Below are 19,363 nucleotides of genomic sequence, written 5' to 3'. Positions count from 1 at the left end.
TCACTAGTATCCTGGAAACTGCCTCCTTTTTCCCAGTCCCAGCCCCTTTTATGAAGGAGACAATGCGGACATACAGTGAGTGCCTTGTGCATCACTTGGGCCCCCAGGCCCTTTAACAAAGGGATTTCTTACAGTGGCTAACACGCCCCCTCCATGAGGTTCCCCCCACACCCAATCCAGGGGGCTTCAGACTGGCATTTTCTAGGCTGATCCAGAAAGTAACTACATGCCTTATTTTCCCAAGGGACTTGAGAGAAATATTTGTAATTCGATTCCAGGGAAATAATTCAGATGATTCCACAATTTATCCATTGATCCCTTTTGGTTTATTTACTCACTTCATTCCTTCACCACTTCTCTACCTCTTTCTTCCTTCCACCTGCTCTGTTGCCCACCTCTCCCCATGAGTTTTGCATATTCCCCTCCTCCTCAGCATGTTTTTTTCTGGCACCTCCACAGGGTGGGAAAGGCTGCCTGAAGTTCCAGATAAGAAGTGGGCACCTTCCAAACCATGGTTTGTTTGGTTGTTGTGTTTTGATCCCGAGGCACTAACATGGTCAGAGGACTCGAGGAATGTGCCATTATGACATCCCAGTGTCCCTCTTCCACATGCTCGCCTTGATAACAAGCCCATTTCTGGGGAGCAGGTACCATGCTTTTGTAGCTCAAACAGTGATGTCCCACTACAGTGGAGTTTAGGCTCAGGCTTAATGCTGCCCTTTCTTATTTGCCCCATTGAAAGACCAACATCTCTAACTCATCTGTTAGTTGATAAGAACAACACAGATGCTATTCCATGAGGCAATCGCTCTGAATTAAGTAGTCAAATAGAGCAATGGGTTGGGATCCTCCCTCTATTTCCACTTGGGGAACAAAAACTTGGTTTTCAATGAGATAAAGTGCCAATCTAGGAATGTCTCAGACTGGCTGATAATGTATCTGCATGTAGCCATGTGGACTGCTGTGGACCCACTAACCTTTGAGCATCTGAGGCACAGCGGCCCACCCAGTTGTGAGTCTGCTGACAGGGCAGCTGCCATGTGACAGCAGCTCTTCTGTGGAGAGCAGAGATAACAGCTGCTGGGTTACTCCAAGACACACTACCAGCAATTGCTACATCAGCTGCACTGAGATCCCCTACAGGAAGCTTTGAGCTGTATTTCCTTGATCTCTTCCTATCCTAGAAAATTATTTAATATATAAGCCATTTCACAGGATATCCTGAAGAAAGTGCCTTGAATTTTTTACAGAATACCCACTTGTCTTCAGAGCTGCAAAATGTGTCATAACCTTTGCTTCATTCAGCTAATGGACCCACAGGAGCAGCTTTAAGCTTTTGAATCATTGCCTTCCTCCAGTCCCTCATGATTCACTTCACAATCTCGTATCCCTCCTGGTACTTTCATCCCGCTGCTGAGATGCTGCAGCTGGCTTTCTGCACTTTTTCTTACACAGGGTCTGGCTGGTGGCACTGCACCTGGGGATGAGCGCCTTGGGCATCTTCTTCAGCTATTGCTTAGTACCCAGGTGTCTTTTTCTACTCCACCCATGTGCAGAGCAATATGCAGCCTGGTAGAAGTTGTACAGTTCTCTGCCACACTGTATCCCACAGACCCTGAGGAAAACACTGAGGCAGTCCTCTGAAGCAGCTTTGATATGCTTCTTTGCACTGAGAGGGAAAAAGGCAGGGTTGGGAGAGAGAGCAAATAACTCCAGGGGAGACTTCACAATCTCTGTGCAAATCACACATCCTGGAGTCCTGCATTAAACATGTGCATTGGTTGAGGAATTGAACACTTATTGCACCTATTTTTGTTCTAAGGCAGAAAGAGAACAAGGTAGATGTAACCGGTTGTATAGTGCACTTTCACTGACAGAGAGAAATTGCAGGCTGCAAAGTCACTTACAGTGACTTTTCTGTACTCCCCCAACAAAAGTAGCTCATGAATTTTGGCCCTTTGCCACTTCTCCTGGAAGCCTCTACTCCACATGGGAGAGTTGCTTCTGCTGTGCCGTGCTTCCCAGTGACTCACAGCACAGCAGGTTGGCCCCAATTTGTGTATCCCAGCCCATTGACCCTGCATGGCGTCCTCCAAGCTCTGGTGAAGCAGGTGAAGCAACGGTTTTGAAGGGGGACTTAGTGCCCTATCAGGACTGAATCCTTGTGTTTGCGAAATATGAGCATTAGTGCAAGAGTGGAGGGGAGCATGTGGATCCAGGCAGCCCGTGCATAGGCCTAGTACGAGCTGCCCTGCTTGCATGTCTGTGACACCTGAGGGATAAATTGGGCTGCTGGTATTCAAGTGTCTTACAGGTGTGTTTGTAGTCTTGCATCAGTCCTGGCATCCCTTATGCAGATGTGTGCTTCACAGGTGCATAAGGGCACTAATGCTAGGCATGGGCTTTCCATGACATGCCTTTTATGTAGGTGATTCAAGGTGAATTGGTCAAAACTACCAGGCTTTTTTTTCCTCCACTTCTATTAAGGATACACTCTGTATCTGAGAGAAAATAGGGAATATGCTTCCTCCAGCCACACTCATTGAGGAAAACTGGAACTGTTTCATGGCAGCTCTGGAAAACAAGCTTTTATTCTTTCCAAATTACTTCATAAAAAGAGGCATCAGATTTCCTATGGCCCTGTAATCATGTCAGGACTGAAGCAGAAAGCAGAAGTTATGTTTTTATGGTGTCTTTGCACCCAGAAAATATATCCCTTTCCAGAGCAAGCAGCTCCCTCATCACAAAGAGAGAGGGATTCAAGGCAAAGCTTTCTCCCTGAAAGCAGGGGCAGACATTTGGCTGCTTATTATGGCACTGCCTCTCCTCCAGCCAGTGTGGCCACATTTAAATGCATTTCCTAGCCCTGTAAATCCCACCCAAGAACTTGCTCTTAAGCGTGGCCCTGCAGTTCTGTTCAGTCAAAATATGTTTACATGCTAATTTACCGAGATCACAACAACCACACCACCCCATCTACACCCTGCATAGCCAAATTGTAATACTGTGTTCTGGAGGGTTGAACATCTGGCATGTTTTAAAACAAAAAAATGGCCAGGCTAGCAATGGTCAGCACCGCACACTGCCCAGGAGCGGGGGTGGATTAAATTGGCCAGTGCCTGGCTCCGTCTTCCCAGGCCTCATGTTGGGAGTGCTGGGGAGGCAGCCTCTGCCTCCTGGAGGTGACAAGCTGAAGTTGGCTATGTTGGGAGGTCAAGGGGGAGACACTTCCGAGACTCCCCAGAGAGCCCTTTGACTGGTCTTCTGGGTGAGGCACCTAATTGCAATACAAGCTGCCTAGATAACCCCCCAGCAAATCACTTAGGGGCAGATGTCTAGAAGACTGGGGCCCTTAGAAGCTCACGTTATTTTGGGGGAGAGAACATTCACAGATGTCTGGCATGCTGTCCAACCCACCAGAAATCTCTCAGTCTTTTTTTTTCTGCTGCATCCTCATCAGAGCAGTATGCTCTTCCTCTCCTCCACCCTATGCTTGCTGTGCTCTTTTGGGGACCAGAAGCCATTTCACATGCTGCACAGCACCAGACAAAAGCTTCCTCTTGCCACCAAGATATTGTGCTGTTTCTGCAGCATCAGTAACGATTCCAGCTTCCTTGAAATTTCAGTGGCTCTAGGGTGAGACTAAAGCCATTTTTCATTTCAGTATGATAGCCTCTACTGCCCAGGGGCTCAGAAACACCAGGTGTGAATTGAAAACATCACTCCATCTGTTTCAGAGATGTCTCAGTAAGAAGTGTTTCATTCTTACCCTGGACTGTGTCAAAATGATGGGCTGACCAAAACATTTGGCTGCAAATTGCTTAGCACCTGTAGTTTTCAGAGACACTCAGAGCAGGTTAACCCCCTCTGGGAGCTGTCTTTGAAAGAAAGTTATATATTGAGCTGTTCAAAGAATTTTATCTGAGAGATGAGAATGAGCCAGCCTGCGTGGAAACAGGGATAAGAAGCAGAGGTCCCATGGTGTCTAACTCGAGGTGCTTTGCTCTACTCTGATGAACCCTCACATTGAATGCTCCCACTATGTGACTATCTGTGAACACGGCCAGTATTGTAGAGCTTGTAGAGAGGAGTTTTTAATTGTATGAAAGTTAATTTCCTGGACTAAGCAGAGGAAGCCTCTTCACTCCATCTGTACTGAGTTGAAGACGGTGGTTAATCACACTTCATTACAAGCTGAGGGAAAGCAGCACCAAAGAGTTTGCAACCAGCTGGTCAGCACAGAGGAGAGGCTATAGAGGGAGGAAGTGTGTGTTCATAAATGTGGGTAAGGACTACACATTATGAGTGTTCTGGGAATAGAAACAAGCTTGTACCAGCGCATACAGTGCCTCAAATTTCAGACCAGTTCCTGTGGGCCCACTTAAAGCTTATTCCAGTTTTTGAGAAGTCGCTGGTTCCAGTAATATTCCCTATGTTTAACAGTGAGGAATGTTGCCAGACCCAGTAATACCTCTAGAAATACGATGGAATTATTAAGTGTAGTTAGTGTTCCTGTTTATTGTTAGAGGCGTGATGTCTCAGCTTGTCTGGTGAGTTGCTTTTTTTCATACAACACTCACAAACTCAAAGAGGCAAAAGATGGCCAGAGCTCTGCTTTTTATACTGGACAAGTGTTTTTGAGCCACTTGGTCTAGGTCACACCTGGCTGTTACACTGTCCTGCACTAACTTCTATTCAGAGGTCTTATTAGCACCAGGCTGATGGATGGGCTGCCTGAGAAGGGAAGCGTAATATGGCCCTCAGATACCCTCATTACAGCCAAGCAGAAAACTTTGACATTTTTTATGTCTTTTTTTAATAAAACAAAGACTTTTGACTTGGTTTCAAGCCAATATCCTGAAACCAAACAACTTTTTTATTTATGTTTCACATTGCTGGAGGAGGGGAACCTTCAACTGAAAACTGGTGTGTGTGATGGTTTTTTTAAAACCATGGGGAAAATTGCCTTTCTACTGCCTCTCCTTTTTTATTGGAACAAATAGACACATAGTAAAAATGTGATCCAGCTTCTTTTTTGCTAATACTATAAAATAGGGAGCAAAGCCGGCTTCCCCTCATTTTCCTTTACTTCTTTATTCTGTCCTATCTTTGCCAATTGGAAACAGAATTCAGAGAGTTACTTTGTTTCTGGAAACAGTTCTTGAAGGGCTTAACTGTGTTTTCAATGCTTTCCAAATAGAAGTGTTTTTGGGGACCTAGATGATCTTCCTGAAATTTTCAATACAGAAAAATGAGGGGGAAACTGAGAAAATAGTCTAAATTCATGTTTTCTGTGCCTTTTTTTCTGCCTTTTGTGATGTTTGTTTGGTGAGGGGAAGAGTTGGGGAGAACAGTCACAGAGGAAATCCAGCTGGCAATTGCCCTGGTTATTAATCACAATAAAGAGTATAAAATACAAATACAAATAAAAAGGCTAAAACTGCCTGCCCTTTTCCTGTATCTTCTTCTCCAGCACTACTGTCAGCCTCCCCCTTTCATGAGTGACCCATCCCTCTGCAAGTGCTCTGTTGTGTATGTAGTGTAAACAGCTAGGAGCAGAGGTAATGGAAGATATAACAGAACAATCCTTCCCATGATACCATTCAACTCTGAAACAACTATAGTTTCTCAGTTCAGAAGATGAGATCCTTCATTAGTGACACTGTGGAGCTACATATGCTGYTTATCTAAATTAGTATCAGAAAGACAAACAGAATGGAAAAGCAGCTCTGTAGTGAGAGAGAAAGAGAGAAGGCTTTACAAGTATTTCAGCTGTGTTGATAAAGGTCTTTGTTCAGCATCAGAAGAAAAAAGTTTCTGATGCCTTGGCATAGCATAAAGTTGCTCTCCTTCTTTTTCCAGATTAAGGATTGGGTATTAAATGAGATTTAGTAAGGCCTCATCATTGATTAGAATTGTTGCTCTGGAAAAGATTAGGAGAACATTTGTTTTTCAGTTTGAAAATAAAATTAGAAAGTCACAAGCCTTGAAGGAACTTTCCAGTGTGGTTTTCATCTGGCTTGGCAGGTTCCTCCTGGAGAACAGAAAGATGAAAGAAGATGGGAATTAGGAAAACATGCTGTGACCCGGGTAGAAATTCTTCAGCAAAAAGGGAAATGAAGGAGCAAAACAGTACATAATGAAAACCAAAAATCTTCTTTGACCATGTCCATCTGTCTTCTTTCTTCTGCAGGGCCAAATATTTCCAGGGGAAGAAGGTGAATGGAGAATTTGATATCCGAGTGGAACAGGTCAGTGATAACTGAACTCTGCTGTAGGAAATACGTGTGGACAGGGCTGAGGTCTCAACCACAGGTAAACTGTGGATAGCCTTCAAGAGAAGAAAGGAACTAGGGAGAAATTTTAAGTCATGTCTATTTTATAGAATTATGGAAGCCATGAATGAAAATAGTCTATAGGGCTCCTCACTGCCTTTGCAGAATCAGTCTCTATTTCACCTTCAAATAAAATTTTCAGTTGTGTTTATGGGACTGTCATTTCTTCCATTGGAAGACTACTTCACAGCCCCATATGTGTGCCTGCAAATGTGCAAAGCCAGTATGCCATAATGCATATTGGCAATGTTATATCCCACATGCAAGCTATATGTCTGGTGACTTATCCTGATTCAAGCCTAAATCCTTTGGTTTCAGTATACAGAATAACCACTCATGGCAAAAACTCTGTATCTGTTGAAAGACCATAGGAACAGTAAGGGGTCTCAGGTCCTATCCTCTGCTTCCAAACTGACATGCTCTGCAGGAGGTTGGACCAGTTCCTTGTTTATCTGTTCCTCTGTTAGCATTGGCACCAACCATTTATTTCATTTGTAAACTCTTTGGGATGCAGACTGTTCCCTCCTTTCTGTGTTGGTGAAGTTCCTAGCAAAATGAAATCCCAGTATTGACTGAGGCTTTTAGATACTATTGTTACAGTAGAAACAATTGTCAGTCACCATCTGCAGATGTCTAACTTGAAAGCAGACGTAAGAGGGGAGAGGTGAAGAGATGAGGAGATGGTGGTCTTGAAGGAATCACATGCCTATCTTAAACCCAGCAGTGCTATAAAACCACTTCAATGGGTAAAGAAAGCTGGTGAATGTTGTTTGAATGACCTGGTGTTTCCTGTCTTTATAAAGCTGGTGATTCTGTGTCGTGTGTGTGTGTATAAATATATTAATTCAGTGGTTTTGAAGTCTTTCTCAGGACACAAAGGAGTACTGTCTAGTTGCCTAGGCCAGTAGATGAGAGCACATGTTCTGATCAGACACTGTCTGGGAGAGAAAAGTTAGCAGGATGTGTTTTGGAACTGTGATACTATGAACCCTTCATCTTCCTCTTTTTATTGGTATCTCACTTGTCAGTACTTACTGGTAGTAACAAGAACAATTCTCACTTCCACCTCCTGATCAAAGTCTTTATTTTGCAGGCAAGTAAATGTCCTAAAAGAGAATGGAAGAAAAATTTGCACTTCTCACATAGAAGCATGGAATCATGTAATAATTTAGGGTTGAAGGGGCCTCTGGAAGTCATCAGGCCCAGTCCCCTGCTGAAAGTAGGGCCAGCTTCAAAGAGTCCTGTTCAAAACAAAGTCCTGTTCCAGATGAAGTCTTAATTCTTTCCTAAACCTCCAGTCTCTGCCTTTTCCCTCTTAGTCCTCCCCCTCAAAGGTTATTCCTCTTGAGCTTCTTATAAGGGAACTATCTCCAATGGCATCTGTGTGGAGGACGGCAGAAATGGACTCTGGATTCCTGGCAGGACTGACCAGTAATGACCCTTGTCAGTCACTGCTAGGTAGCTTATAGCATTCCCCAAAGACTCTTACAATGAGACTCTCCCAGCCCATCTCCTGAGACCCTTCACGTAGACTGAATGTCCATGGTTGAGAAAAGGCACCAAATGGCTCCAAGCAAAGGCTCTAAGACTGGCCTGGCTCTGCTGGTGAGGGCCATTGCCAGCTCCTCTTGCAGACCCATTTAACTATTCAGTGTAGCAACTGGGACACTGCTTGAGGGGATGAGTTGCATACTCAGTAGGAGAGTTCAGTAACAATAAACAAGGGTGCAAGCTGCTTCCACTTGCCCCGTTCCTGCCCCTCAGATCAGGCAATTGAGTTTCAACGTAGCAGGCTGGGAACTGCTCTTGACTCCACCAGACCTTGAACACAGAAGAGATCATCACTTTCCCAGTTAGATCACTGTCTATCAAGGGAAACACAGATGCTCCTTTGTCATGGGCAGTCCTCGAATCTGACCTCAGGCCCCTGTGCATATCAGTCAGGCCAAGAGAGGGGCACTTCTCTCTTCAGACTCCAGCTCTTTGTCCTCTTCTGGTTTCACCCTTCCTTTCTTCCTCAGTATTTCATGATATTTTATTTTTGTTCATTGCTACTTCCAAGATCACCTGCAGCCTTCCTCCCCTCCTTGTCATCTTCCTTTGTTACAATCCCGGTTTCTAAACTTTCGTGGAACATATACCCTAAGGCTGAGAGCAGACCTTCTCCTGAAAAATGAATGTTCTTCCACAATCTCCTTATGGAAAAATGTGGGAAATAGCCGTGCTTGCCAGCCTGATGCACACCTTTCACTTCGAGTTCCCAGATCACTATTCTTTATGACAAAGCCAGAAAAGAATCATGTGAATGTCACATAAACTGTGCCATGCTGCAGTAAGACCTGATCTTGTTGTTCAGTTCTGAATAAACTCTATATCAGATCAAAGCTTAACTCTTGGGGCACCTCTGAAGCCACTTGTTCTGCTCAGTAAGTTCATTTGGTTTTTCAGCTTTCTGTCTGATCATGCTTCAGATACCCAGTTGCCCCAACCAGAAATACAGATTGTCTTAGGAGAAATTTTTATACTTTGTAAGAAAATACAATTCTGACATGAAAAGCTAAATAACAAAAAAGTTTGAGTGGTGGAAAGTAGTGAAATGAATTATTCAAATGCTTAACATTCTTTAAAAATTGCATTGGGAAAGAGGAACTGCCTTAATTTTTCAGAGAGTGCTAATTTTTTGCCTTTCTTCCAGGATGCTGAGTGGTTGGTTTAAATTGAATGATTTGCTTTCTTGGTTTTTCTCTTCCTCTTTCATCTCCGTCTGTTATATCTTCATCCTATCTTAGCAAGCCATTTTGGCAGTCTTTGGGAGAAGCAGAGAAGGAAAATAGAGTTTTTTTTTTTTTAATCATGACATCACTTATTTATAATGCCATGGGAGTGTTGAAAGCAGCAGTCTCTCTCTCTCTCTCTCTCTCTCTCTCTCTCTCTCTCTCTCAGCAGCAGGAAGTAAATTATCTAATCTGGTTATACTCCCCTACCAGCTCTCTGAGTTGCCTCTCTTCCTTGGCTGTAGTTTGAGGAATGCAAGATGTCTATGCTCATGGTCTCGTTTGCACTCTTTCTGTCTAACCCCCATACACACAGCTCTGGAAGCTATTGACCGATTTCAACTGAATTTGACAAACAGGCGTTTCAAGTTATTAAGTTTCTACAAGCTCCTACAGCAGAGGTGAATTCAGTTCTTTTTAGACACTGACTAATCCACAGGGAAGAGACAGTTAAATGCCATCCAGCTGCCCAGGGAACTGCTTCCATAAGGTTCAGCTTGTATGAAAACAGGTTTTCTAGACTCCTGAAAAAAGTTTGCTGGTTGTTTAACACAGAAATGAACCACGTTACTGTGATACCACCCCCAAGCCCTTGTTCTTCAGGTAGGCCCATTAATGCTAACATGACAACAACAGACACCGCCGGCACTGACTGGTCCCAGTGAACAGGTGAAAGAGTTGTCAGTGACACTGCAATGGGTATGTACTCTCCAGCTTCTGCTCTTTCCTATGATTCATTAAAATGAATGTGAGGGCTGACTTTGCTTCCACATCTGTTTCTTCTCTTGTGATCTTCAGTGTAGTACCCCAAATGTGTATTAACCACTTTACAGGCTGCAGGATTTATCATCGCACACTCTTGATTTGAACTCATGCATGCAATTCCACTATGCTCCTTTCTTTGGTGAGGAGCTGGCTGCAGAGCAAGAGGCACAGGAGCTCAGTGCTGGGGTGGTGGAAAGTAACCAAGCTCCTGGTGGAGACAAGAAAAGGAGAAAAAGGAAGCCATTCTATAAAGTGAAAGAGGCAGAACCAAATGCCATTAATAGCAGTAAGGGCTCCAGGCTTGGGCCACAGAAAGGTAGTGGTCTTGAATAACCTTTATTGTCATCTATCATAGGGGAGCTGGGGGCATTTACAGTTACAATGCATCCAGAGAAGATCACTGATGCCAGAAGTATCCCATCATATGAGCTGTTCTGTTTCCCTAATATCCTCCATTTTTACATTAATCATATTTACAGATTTCAGCTCATCCAGCATAACATCTGTTTCCAAAGCTTCCTTTCTCTCTCATCTTAGATGTCAGAAGAGAAACTGAGGAAATTCAGCCAAAGCAGAGGAAACCACTAGCTGGGAGGGGGACGGGGAAGGTTACCCCTGCATTCAGGTATACAGTGTGTCTTTCCTCTGAAGGGACAATGAATCTTTCCATCAGCATTTTTAAATAAATCTAGTGCTGGCATAAATAAAACTGATTGACAGGCCTGAGTCTTGTCTAGGATCTTAATCCCCAGAGTGAGGTACAGTGCAGACCTATAGCTTTCTCCCTTTGCCGCTTCAGTTTATCTCTAGATTAATGCTGAAAGAATTTTCCCAGAGCAGGGAAGTAAATTCAGTATAGGTCCATTTAGGTGTCCATTCAGCACAGAAAGTAGGCATATTTGTTAACGGAGAAATATTCCCATTTCAAAAAGACACTTCATTTGACTTCATTGCAATGTAAGTCTGCACAAAATACAGCTTATGTGCAAATGCTCTCCTGAATTGGGGCCTTTTTTTTTCCTTTGGAGGCAGTTTGGATTACATTTCCATTATTTGGATATTTTTCTACTAAAAATCCTTCTGTAGCAAAGATGGTTGGTCATAAGACTGGATGAAACACACGTCAAAAAATGAAAATCTGTTTGACCTATTCCCATTAAAACTCTGATGGTTCAGATCTTATGCAGTGTGGGTAAAACCCTAATCTTTTAGAAGCAGCCAGTTCCAAAAAAATAGTATTGCTAGTTTATTTTAAAAAATAAGTTTTTTAGATTTTGATTCTTGTCTTCATTGCTTTTATTTGCTTTACATTTTCTGAGACTGTGGGGTATATATTTCCAGTTCTTTTCTCTAGAGATACAAAAGGTAGAAGAATTCTTTTTTAAATGAAACCAGAAAGTTTGATTAAATAACACGGCTCAAAGCTTAAGCAAGAACTTTAAATGCCATAGGAGTTGACAACACTGCTTTTTGTCTCTCCTGAACTTAAGTTTGCTTTTATCTTCTCAGTCCATCTTTCTCTTTCTTTGACAACAGGGCAGGAAGCATCAGGAAATATAATATAGTCAGGAGGAAAAGGAGTTATGCCCTGGGCCTCTTACTATCAGCCCCTGATGCACACATGTGCCTCAAAGGTTGCCCACCTTCCCATGTAACCGCAATCCCATAGCCACTGATGTCAGAGGCGGGGAATGTGTCTGTATCGCAAAGATGGGCAATAACATTTCTGCTCCTGAGGTTTTTGTCCAGCTGAGTTTCCAGGTGGCACAGCAGCCTGTGAGACACTATTATTCCCTCTTTTTCATGACCCCTCTGCTACAGTCACAACCTGCTTAAAGACAAAGAATCATTGATCTCCTCATCTGGGAGGTGATGGAAACTTGTGCTTTGTCAAACATTTTCTGTCACTAGAGACAGATGGTAGTAATGCAGCACCTCCTTTTCTACCCTCTCTGCCTTGTCCCAGACAAAGCTAAGCTTTGAATGCTGTAAGGATTTCATATGACTCTTGAAGTTTCCCTTATGGATCACAACGTGTCCCAGGCTGGGATCTCCTTGAGCTCTGGGCATGCCCCCACATGCATGGGGGGATGCAATTTGGCCCTGTGTATGGTGGTCTTTTCCAGTCTTATGTCTTGTGTTGACTGAAGAGAGCATAGCAGAGAGCAGAGCACACAGACCTAGCAGGCGAGAACAAACAGCCTTTCTCAGAGACAGTCTGCTGTCTTTGGGGTACTTTTCCTTCAGATTTTCCTTAAAGGGATTTTAATATATACAGAGACATCTTTCCTCAGTCTTGGCATTAGCTAATTGATGTTTTGAGGGGATAAAAGGATGAAGGAGAATTGATGAGGCCAGAAGGTTTGTCTAAATTTTGATTCCTGCTGTTTGTCCACCCGTCTCCTTCCCACCATTTCCTGCCATGAAAAGGTGGGTCTGTCTCTCTGTCTGACATGCATTCTTCTTGTACAGCTCATTCACTTGTTCCCACTGCCTGGTTTATTTTCAGGGAATGATTATTCAGTGAAGTCCTATGTACATGCTTCTGGAAAAGTCTTGTGGTATAGATTATGACTCCACTGGCAGCATTGTCAGGAAAAAAGTTCTTGGCGCACACAGAAGATAATTTTAATACAAATCATGTCTTCCAGCTCCATTGTACTTCTCGTCCTAAAGCAGTATTTTCATGTGTGGCCTAAAGTGGTCATTTCAAAAGGTAGAGTCTGATAGGCCTGTGTGTGGCTGTGTGGATTAGCCTCTCATCAACTAACTGTATAATTTTTATTCATTATATGTTTTACTTTTTTCCAATTGAAAGCCAGAAAGCATTTCAAGAACAGCAATAGCAGTTCTCATACAAGACAATTTGCTGCAATTTGCCACATAAAAGCATTCAGAAACCATGAATCAAGGGTACTGAAAAACAGTAAGAATGATTTAAAAAATCGCAAAGTTCTTAAATAAAATCTTCACTTTTTTATTCTCCATGTAAGCTTGTAGAGTTCATGCTTTTGAGCATTTGCCTGGGATCAAAAGGTTTAGAAATTTGCTTTTGCTAACGAGAGCTCTGATTTTCAGGCAGTCACTCCTGAAAAGAAAATTTGTGGGACAATCCCAAATGCCATCAGAGCTGATACACCAAATGGCACTCACGCAGATCAAGATATACGGACCTTCAGCATCAGTGCTATCCACAGGCTAGGAGCACATATCCTAGTTTTGGGACATGTAAAGAGCAGCAGTGGAAGCTCTCATTGGAGCCACATGGCAACATCCCCCTCCCAGCTGGACCTTTTCAGTCCTTTTCTCCCAGAGAGCAATCCATGTACTGGGAACAGGTGGAGAGCAGGGTGCCTCCCCGTGGGAATGTGTCTCAGCAAAGACACTAAGGAGAAGGAAATCATGGGGTCTGTAATCTCGAACTCTACATGTGTGTGTACACCAAGCACGTACTGTCCTAGCCCTCACATTAGTTCACATCCATACAATTTGTTCAGTCTTCCCCTGGGCTGGGATTAGGGATTGCTTACTTACACAGAAATGCTCGTAATGATTATAGTGAAATGTGCTGTTAGTGGCATGCAATCCAGTGTCCATCAAAGTCTGTCTTTCCTTATACATTTTGGAAGGCCCACCAAAAACTAAAGCGTAAAATCCATCAAGGAATGTATGCGGTTTGATTAGACATTAATAGTTCCTCCTCCTAAATGCCCAAACCATGACACAGACCAGTCTGTTACCCTGGCTGGATTTTCTGTCACAGTGGAGGGGAAGAGATGTAGACGTGCAGCAATAATTGGCGGGGATTTTCAGGAGCAAGACAGGGAGAATGGAGAGCCTTGACCAGAGGCTGTTTTTTTGCAGCACAGTTTGTTGGAAGATGAGACAGAGACAGAAAATTGGTGGGGAATCTTTGAGGAGACAGACGGTCCTCTCAAGGTGAAGATCTGACTGTGAAGCAAATAATGAATTGTGAAAGGATAGCAGTCCTCTTGTTCATACTCTCCCTCATGATCCCGACTCGTATTCAATTTACCCAGCATCGCTCTCTGCATGTTAGTTCATTCCCAGAGCTCCAGACTGACAGAGCAAGTGCAGGCTGGGGTGGGGGTGGAAAGGCCACTAAAAAGCATGAGATACAGCAAGCCCTAGACCCAGATCAGAGGTGTGAAAATGTGTGTGCGTGCAGCGGGGATGGGGGAGGAGAGGAGGAGCTCAGGCTTTTTAGGCACATAGCCTGGGTGTGTAAGTTGGGCATCTCAGCTCACTAACACAGGGGTGAGTGCAAGAAAAACAGCCTCCCTGTGCCCGATGGGCTGTGAACCACAACTGGTGGGTAGGGGAGAGCCAAAGGAGACATGGGGGCTGGGAGCTCGAGGGTAGCCATAGGCGGAGGAGGACAGCAGCTCCCGAAGACCTCTGCTCCCTTGCAGAAGCCTGGAGTGTGATATGGTCCCAGTGTGATCCAAAGACATTGGTCTCAACAAACCCCTCACTCCCTTCCCTACCTCCCGCAGCTGGGATCTGGGGTTACCCACCAGCCACTGACACCCCCCGCCAGCCCCATCCCTGGCCATGCAAAACCCGGTGCCTTGCGAGCCACGTGCCACTCCAGCACCACAGCTGACCCACTGCCTCCCGTCCATGAGGTTAGAGGGGCTGGTCAGAGCAACTAACCTAACTCATGCTTAGGATCCTGATGTGGATACTGTGAATTGCCTTCTGGAAAGCTGCTTGGCTACAGTGGTAGCTCAGTGTTGTAATTTATGTGACAGAATAACCTCCAAGGAGCCAGTGTATGTGTTACAGCATATGAAGTGTTACACTGAGGAAAGCACAAAGGTTTCCTGGCAGCCTCATAGTTCAGGCTTCATTGCCATTTGCAATTAAAGCAGTGCTAAAACCCCCACTGCTATTTATGTGTTGGGGGGGAGGTCTATATGCAAATATTCACACAGAAGTCTAGCCTAACTTTGTGTCCCCCCTTTTAAGTAATAACCAAGCTGAGCCGATTCTGGGGGATCAAGGTAAGTTAGACAGATAAGAGCTCAGAGAGTTCAGCAGCTCAAAAAGCCCAGCGTGCTGGTAGCTCTATAGACTCACCAAGCCAAGCCTACTTGCTTTAAAAAAAAAAAAAAAACAAAAAAAAAAACACTCCCTTGCATCCCCATTCCTGCATTTCTGTGCCATGTAGAAAATGAGCTGAGCCTTGGCATCTGCTCAGTGAGCAGACTAGAATCATTTATTGGATTTTAATTTAATAAAGACTACTGCCAGATACTACACTTATCACAGAATCACAGAATGGCTCAGGCTGGATGGGATCTCTGAAGAGCATCTTGTCCAACCTCTGCTCAAAGCAGGGTCAGCCACAGCAAGTTGCTTAGGGCTATGGCCAGTCAGGTTTTGAATATCTCCAAGGATGGAGGCTCCACAGCCTATCTGGGCAACATGTTCCAGTGTTCAACCACCCTCACAGTAATTTTTTTTTCTTATGTTTAAACAGAATTTCCTGTATTTCAATTTGTGCCCATTGCCTCTTGTCCTTTCACTGGGCACCACTGAGAAGAGTCTGGCTCCATCTTCTTCACTCCCTCTGTCAGATATTTACATACATTGATAAGATTCCCCCCCTCATACATGAATAATTAATAGCGGATTCACAAGATGGGGAATGGAAGACAAGTTGATAGCCTGGAGAAAGCAACATAAGGATTACAGTGGATCACAGTCAGAATATGAGTAAAAAAATGTCACATTGCTGCAAACACGACAAAGATCATATTGGAACATAAGAACTGGAACATTATCTGTAAGGCACGTGACCTCATCCTTCCAGCTTATTCAAAAATGGTCAGTTCTCAGCTGAAAGATATGGCCAGGGGCATCACAAATCAAGAAAGTTGTGGGTCCATCAGAGAGAATTCCAGTGACAGCAAGAATACTGAGCACTTTGCTGATAAACATCACCTATGAGAAAATCCTACAAGAATGAGATGTTTTTGTCTAGGGGAAAAAAAAGGAAGAAGGAGAGGTAAATCCTCAAGGATAGGACATGTTCTGTAGGAGGAAATAATGGACAAAAAATAGTAGACTTAAAAACTAAGGTGAGAGATTAAGGTTGGACCTTGGGAGAACTTTCCAAGGTTGTTAAGACATGGCATAGATTGCCTGAGGAGGTTCTTCATCTTTGTAAGATGTAAGAAGATATGTAGCATCTCTACAGAATGACAGAGGTAGAATTGATCCTGCTGCAGGAGATGGACTATCTGATCTCTTGAAGTCTTTCCAACCCAATTTTCTGTTAATCTATAAAAAATGGTTTAAATACAGCCTGAATATTTGTCTCCTATGAAGTATTATAGTGCTGTCAAGCCAACCGTTTCTTCTATTGCATGCTTTAAAATGATAAATTTCTCTTTGTTTTGTTCTCAGCAAACATAAATAAAAACTCTAAAACAGCTGACCAAAATGTTCTCCAGCACCTATAGAACACTGATGGGAGAAACTGAGAAGAGGTTAAGATTTAGTTCAAATCGTCTGGAGAGATCTGTGAATTTGATCACTTGAAATAGGCATTTTTTTTAGCAGAACTATCCTCAAAATATCTGTGGGCATCCTCTCAAATCTGGGCCTCACAAAGATAAAAAATACTCTAAGTCCCACAGACTGTTACATTACTCTTGAGGGTGGATTGTGTCACATTCGTCACACATGGTTCACAGTTACCCTAATTGTTTTTGCAGCCATTGGCACCATTGCAAAGCGAGCATAAAACATGATCAGACTAATGTAATGCCTTCTTATATTTGATGTGTCCTGATGTGAATAACTCTGCAAGGCAATGGGGAGCTAGGTTCTCCTGTTTTATGCATAGTTACCTGTCACTCTATCTGCATGAGCTGCTTTCAAAGACCTCTTTGTCTGCAAGGTAAACTCAGGCTGGAGATGATCTCAGACTTGAAATCCCAGCCAAAGGAAGTCATCAGGCTACAAAACCCACAAAGTTAAAAATACAGGGAGCACTGGAAAATCAACAGGAAACAATTTCTGCTGACTGAAGTTTTCAGCCTTCTTCCAAACGCCAGCCAGCAGCAGCCTGTCAGATGGGACAAAGCAGCTACATGAAAGAAGCAATGGTTCTTAACTCAGTTTGTTAAAGAAGAAGCTAACACCAGGAAGATTAGAACTGTATATCTGGCTATTTCTGGGATGGGGTATCGTCCTGGCTTTACTCAGTCCCACAGACCTCCTCTCCATTTCTCGTTCCTTGCCAGGGTGCCCTGGACAATGGTTGCCAAAGGGGATTTCTCCCTTTCTTCTGGCTCTTGATATTAGCAGGCCTGAAATTGTTCCTGGCATTTTGGTATGAAGGACTTACCATCTCATGGGATTCCCAGGCCTGTTTGGATGTCAGGTATTTGAACACAGCTTTGTTTAGTCTGACTGCCTTGGGGCAATGCCTGTCAGACTAACTTAGTTAGACTATAGCTGCCAGACATCAAATGATGATTGCCCAGTTTCAACCCAGCAAAGTAAAGTGTTAAGTTCTGTAGTACAAAACCAAAAACAGTTATAGAAGAAAAGCACAAAAACACAGGCTTAAGCCATCCATATCTTGCTTTGGCTTTCACAGAGGGTGAAACATCCCTCAGCTGCAGAAGCTGAAGGTCCAGCTCAGGAACACTCTGCTTTCAGAATGGGACCTCTCTGGGGCATATACAACCAAAGAGGCTGAGAAACACATCCTTTCACCTCCCCAGTCTATAGGATCTCTCAACTCCACAAGTAAGTTAGCAGTTTGGTATGCTATGTCCCACCTGCCTTGACTTGCCCTGGGGAGCTTGCTGATGGTACATCTCTTCTTGCTGAATATGTTCAGGCTGGACTACCCTCTCCCTGCATCACTGATGTCCTCCATTCTTTGGTAACTAGAGGTCTTTCCCACCCCATGGTCACTCCCAGTTCTCTGATGTTGAACTTTAAATACATAAAATGCAGGTGCATTTTGGAAGTACATGTTTTCTTATCTCTGATCCAATATGTTCACTGAAGATCAGCTAATCTGAGCAGTGTGGCTGTGGCTGAGGCAGAATTGTGCAATGTCATAAGAAAAGCCCAGTCAGTCACTGAACCACTGACGTTCCTCTGAGTGTGTTTGAAGTAGGATTTATTTCTTGGCAACAGGAATTTTCGCCCCTGCTTCCATTGTAGTTGGGAGTTACAATGATGTAAAGTCATGTAAGGATGTTGCTTTGAAAAGTTTACACAGGGCTGCAGACATGAAATGCAGCAATCTCATTACATCATTGGGTGTCCAGTCCACAGTCATTGCTTAAAGTCACAAGGATTTTAAAAATAGAAAGTTAGAAGTGATTTTTGTATTTGTAGTCTGGCCTCTGAGCTTTACAGTGCACTAAGTCTCCATCTGCAAGTTTTTCCATGTGTCCATGAGGACAAAACATGCTTTTTTTTCCCCTTTTTTTCTTTTTTCTATATCAAAGTTGTTCCTGGCATTATCTTTTGGTTACAGTTAGTAGAAATACCAAGAAAAAATTAAATACTGCAAGGATCTCAATAAAATCACAAACTTTAGCAACACCATGTAAGAGCTCTGGTATTAGGTAGACCCTGGTTAGAATATGATTCTGCCATTTCCCAGTTTCCATCCCATGGAGTCTGAAAGTAACACATTAACAGGAAGGGAGATAGTGCTGCTCAGAGGGAGAAGACAAAATTTTCTGTTTCAGATTATGTGTATACACAGGCAAACATCTGCTTGAGTAGGAAAAGCCACTGACCTAAAATAGGCTTCTGAATCCCTCCAGACATTCATCATCATGTTTGCATCTTTCTGGCAAGCTAGGCCTTGCATAGTCCAGCAGTAAGCATAATAAATGGATATGTTATTCTAGTCTAAGGTCTACTCATTTATTCATAAAGAACAGATTAAGAAGCTGGAGCATGAGTCTAGCTCTGATCAGCTAATCCTGATATCCTTATCCTACTCCAAGTGGCCTGAGACCCCTGAGTCTCATTTGCACTTCTGCCTGAAGGCTACATCAGATGGGCAGTAGAGCTAGCTTCCATGCTGGAGGATTATCACACCTCTGGCCCAGTTAATCGCTTTGATTAATATCTTAACCTTCACTGACACCCACTGCAGTCATAATCACCCCACAGTGCATTGCCAGTTGCTTCCCATAGCTTAAATATTCTTTTCCAACCTTTCCAGACTTGTAAGTCACACCTCTTTTAAAAGATAAATTGTTTTAATAATTGAGTAGCACTGTTAATAGCCTACCCAGCTTTGCTAACCCTTTAATAGTTAAAAACTTAATAAGTAAACCACATCAGGTGGGTGCCTCTGCTTATCACCTTCCTACAGCATAATGAGGCTTTTTAGCTATTTAGAGAGGTATAAATCTTTTGTATTTGTTTTATAGCTGGCGAGTGGCACAACAGCCAACTCAGACATAATTCTAAATG

The 19,363-nt window shown here is 43.4% G+C and overlaps 1 protein-coding gene across 1 annotated transcript in view; it reads left to right on the top strand.

Annotated features, from left to right (window-relative positions):
* Window positions 1-19,363, top strand: part of SYN3 (synapsin III) — a gene marked incomplete at its 3' end in the record, with an annotated part of 150,809 nt that overhangs the window by 7,918 nt on the left and 123,528 nt on the right. Inside the window, exon 2 of the mRNA XM_026074587.1 lies at window positions 6,194-6,251. Within this exon, the coding sequence (XP_025930372.1) occupies window positions 6,194-6,251 (58 nt within the window). The remainder of the gene's footprint in view (window positions 1-6,193; window positions 6,252-19,363) is intronic.

The sequence above is a fragment of the Apteryx rowi genome, unplaced genomic scaffold, assembly GCF_003343035.1.
Source record: "Apteryx rowi isolate R43461 unplaced genomic scaffold, aptRow1 scaffold_390, whole genome shotgun sequence".
Taxonomy (NCBI): domain Eukaryota; kingdom Metazoa; phylum Chordata; class Aves; order Apterygiformes; family Apterygidae; genus Apteryx; species Apteryx rowi.
This window is presented reverse-complemented; position numbering and strand designations above follow the sequence as displayed.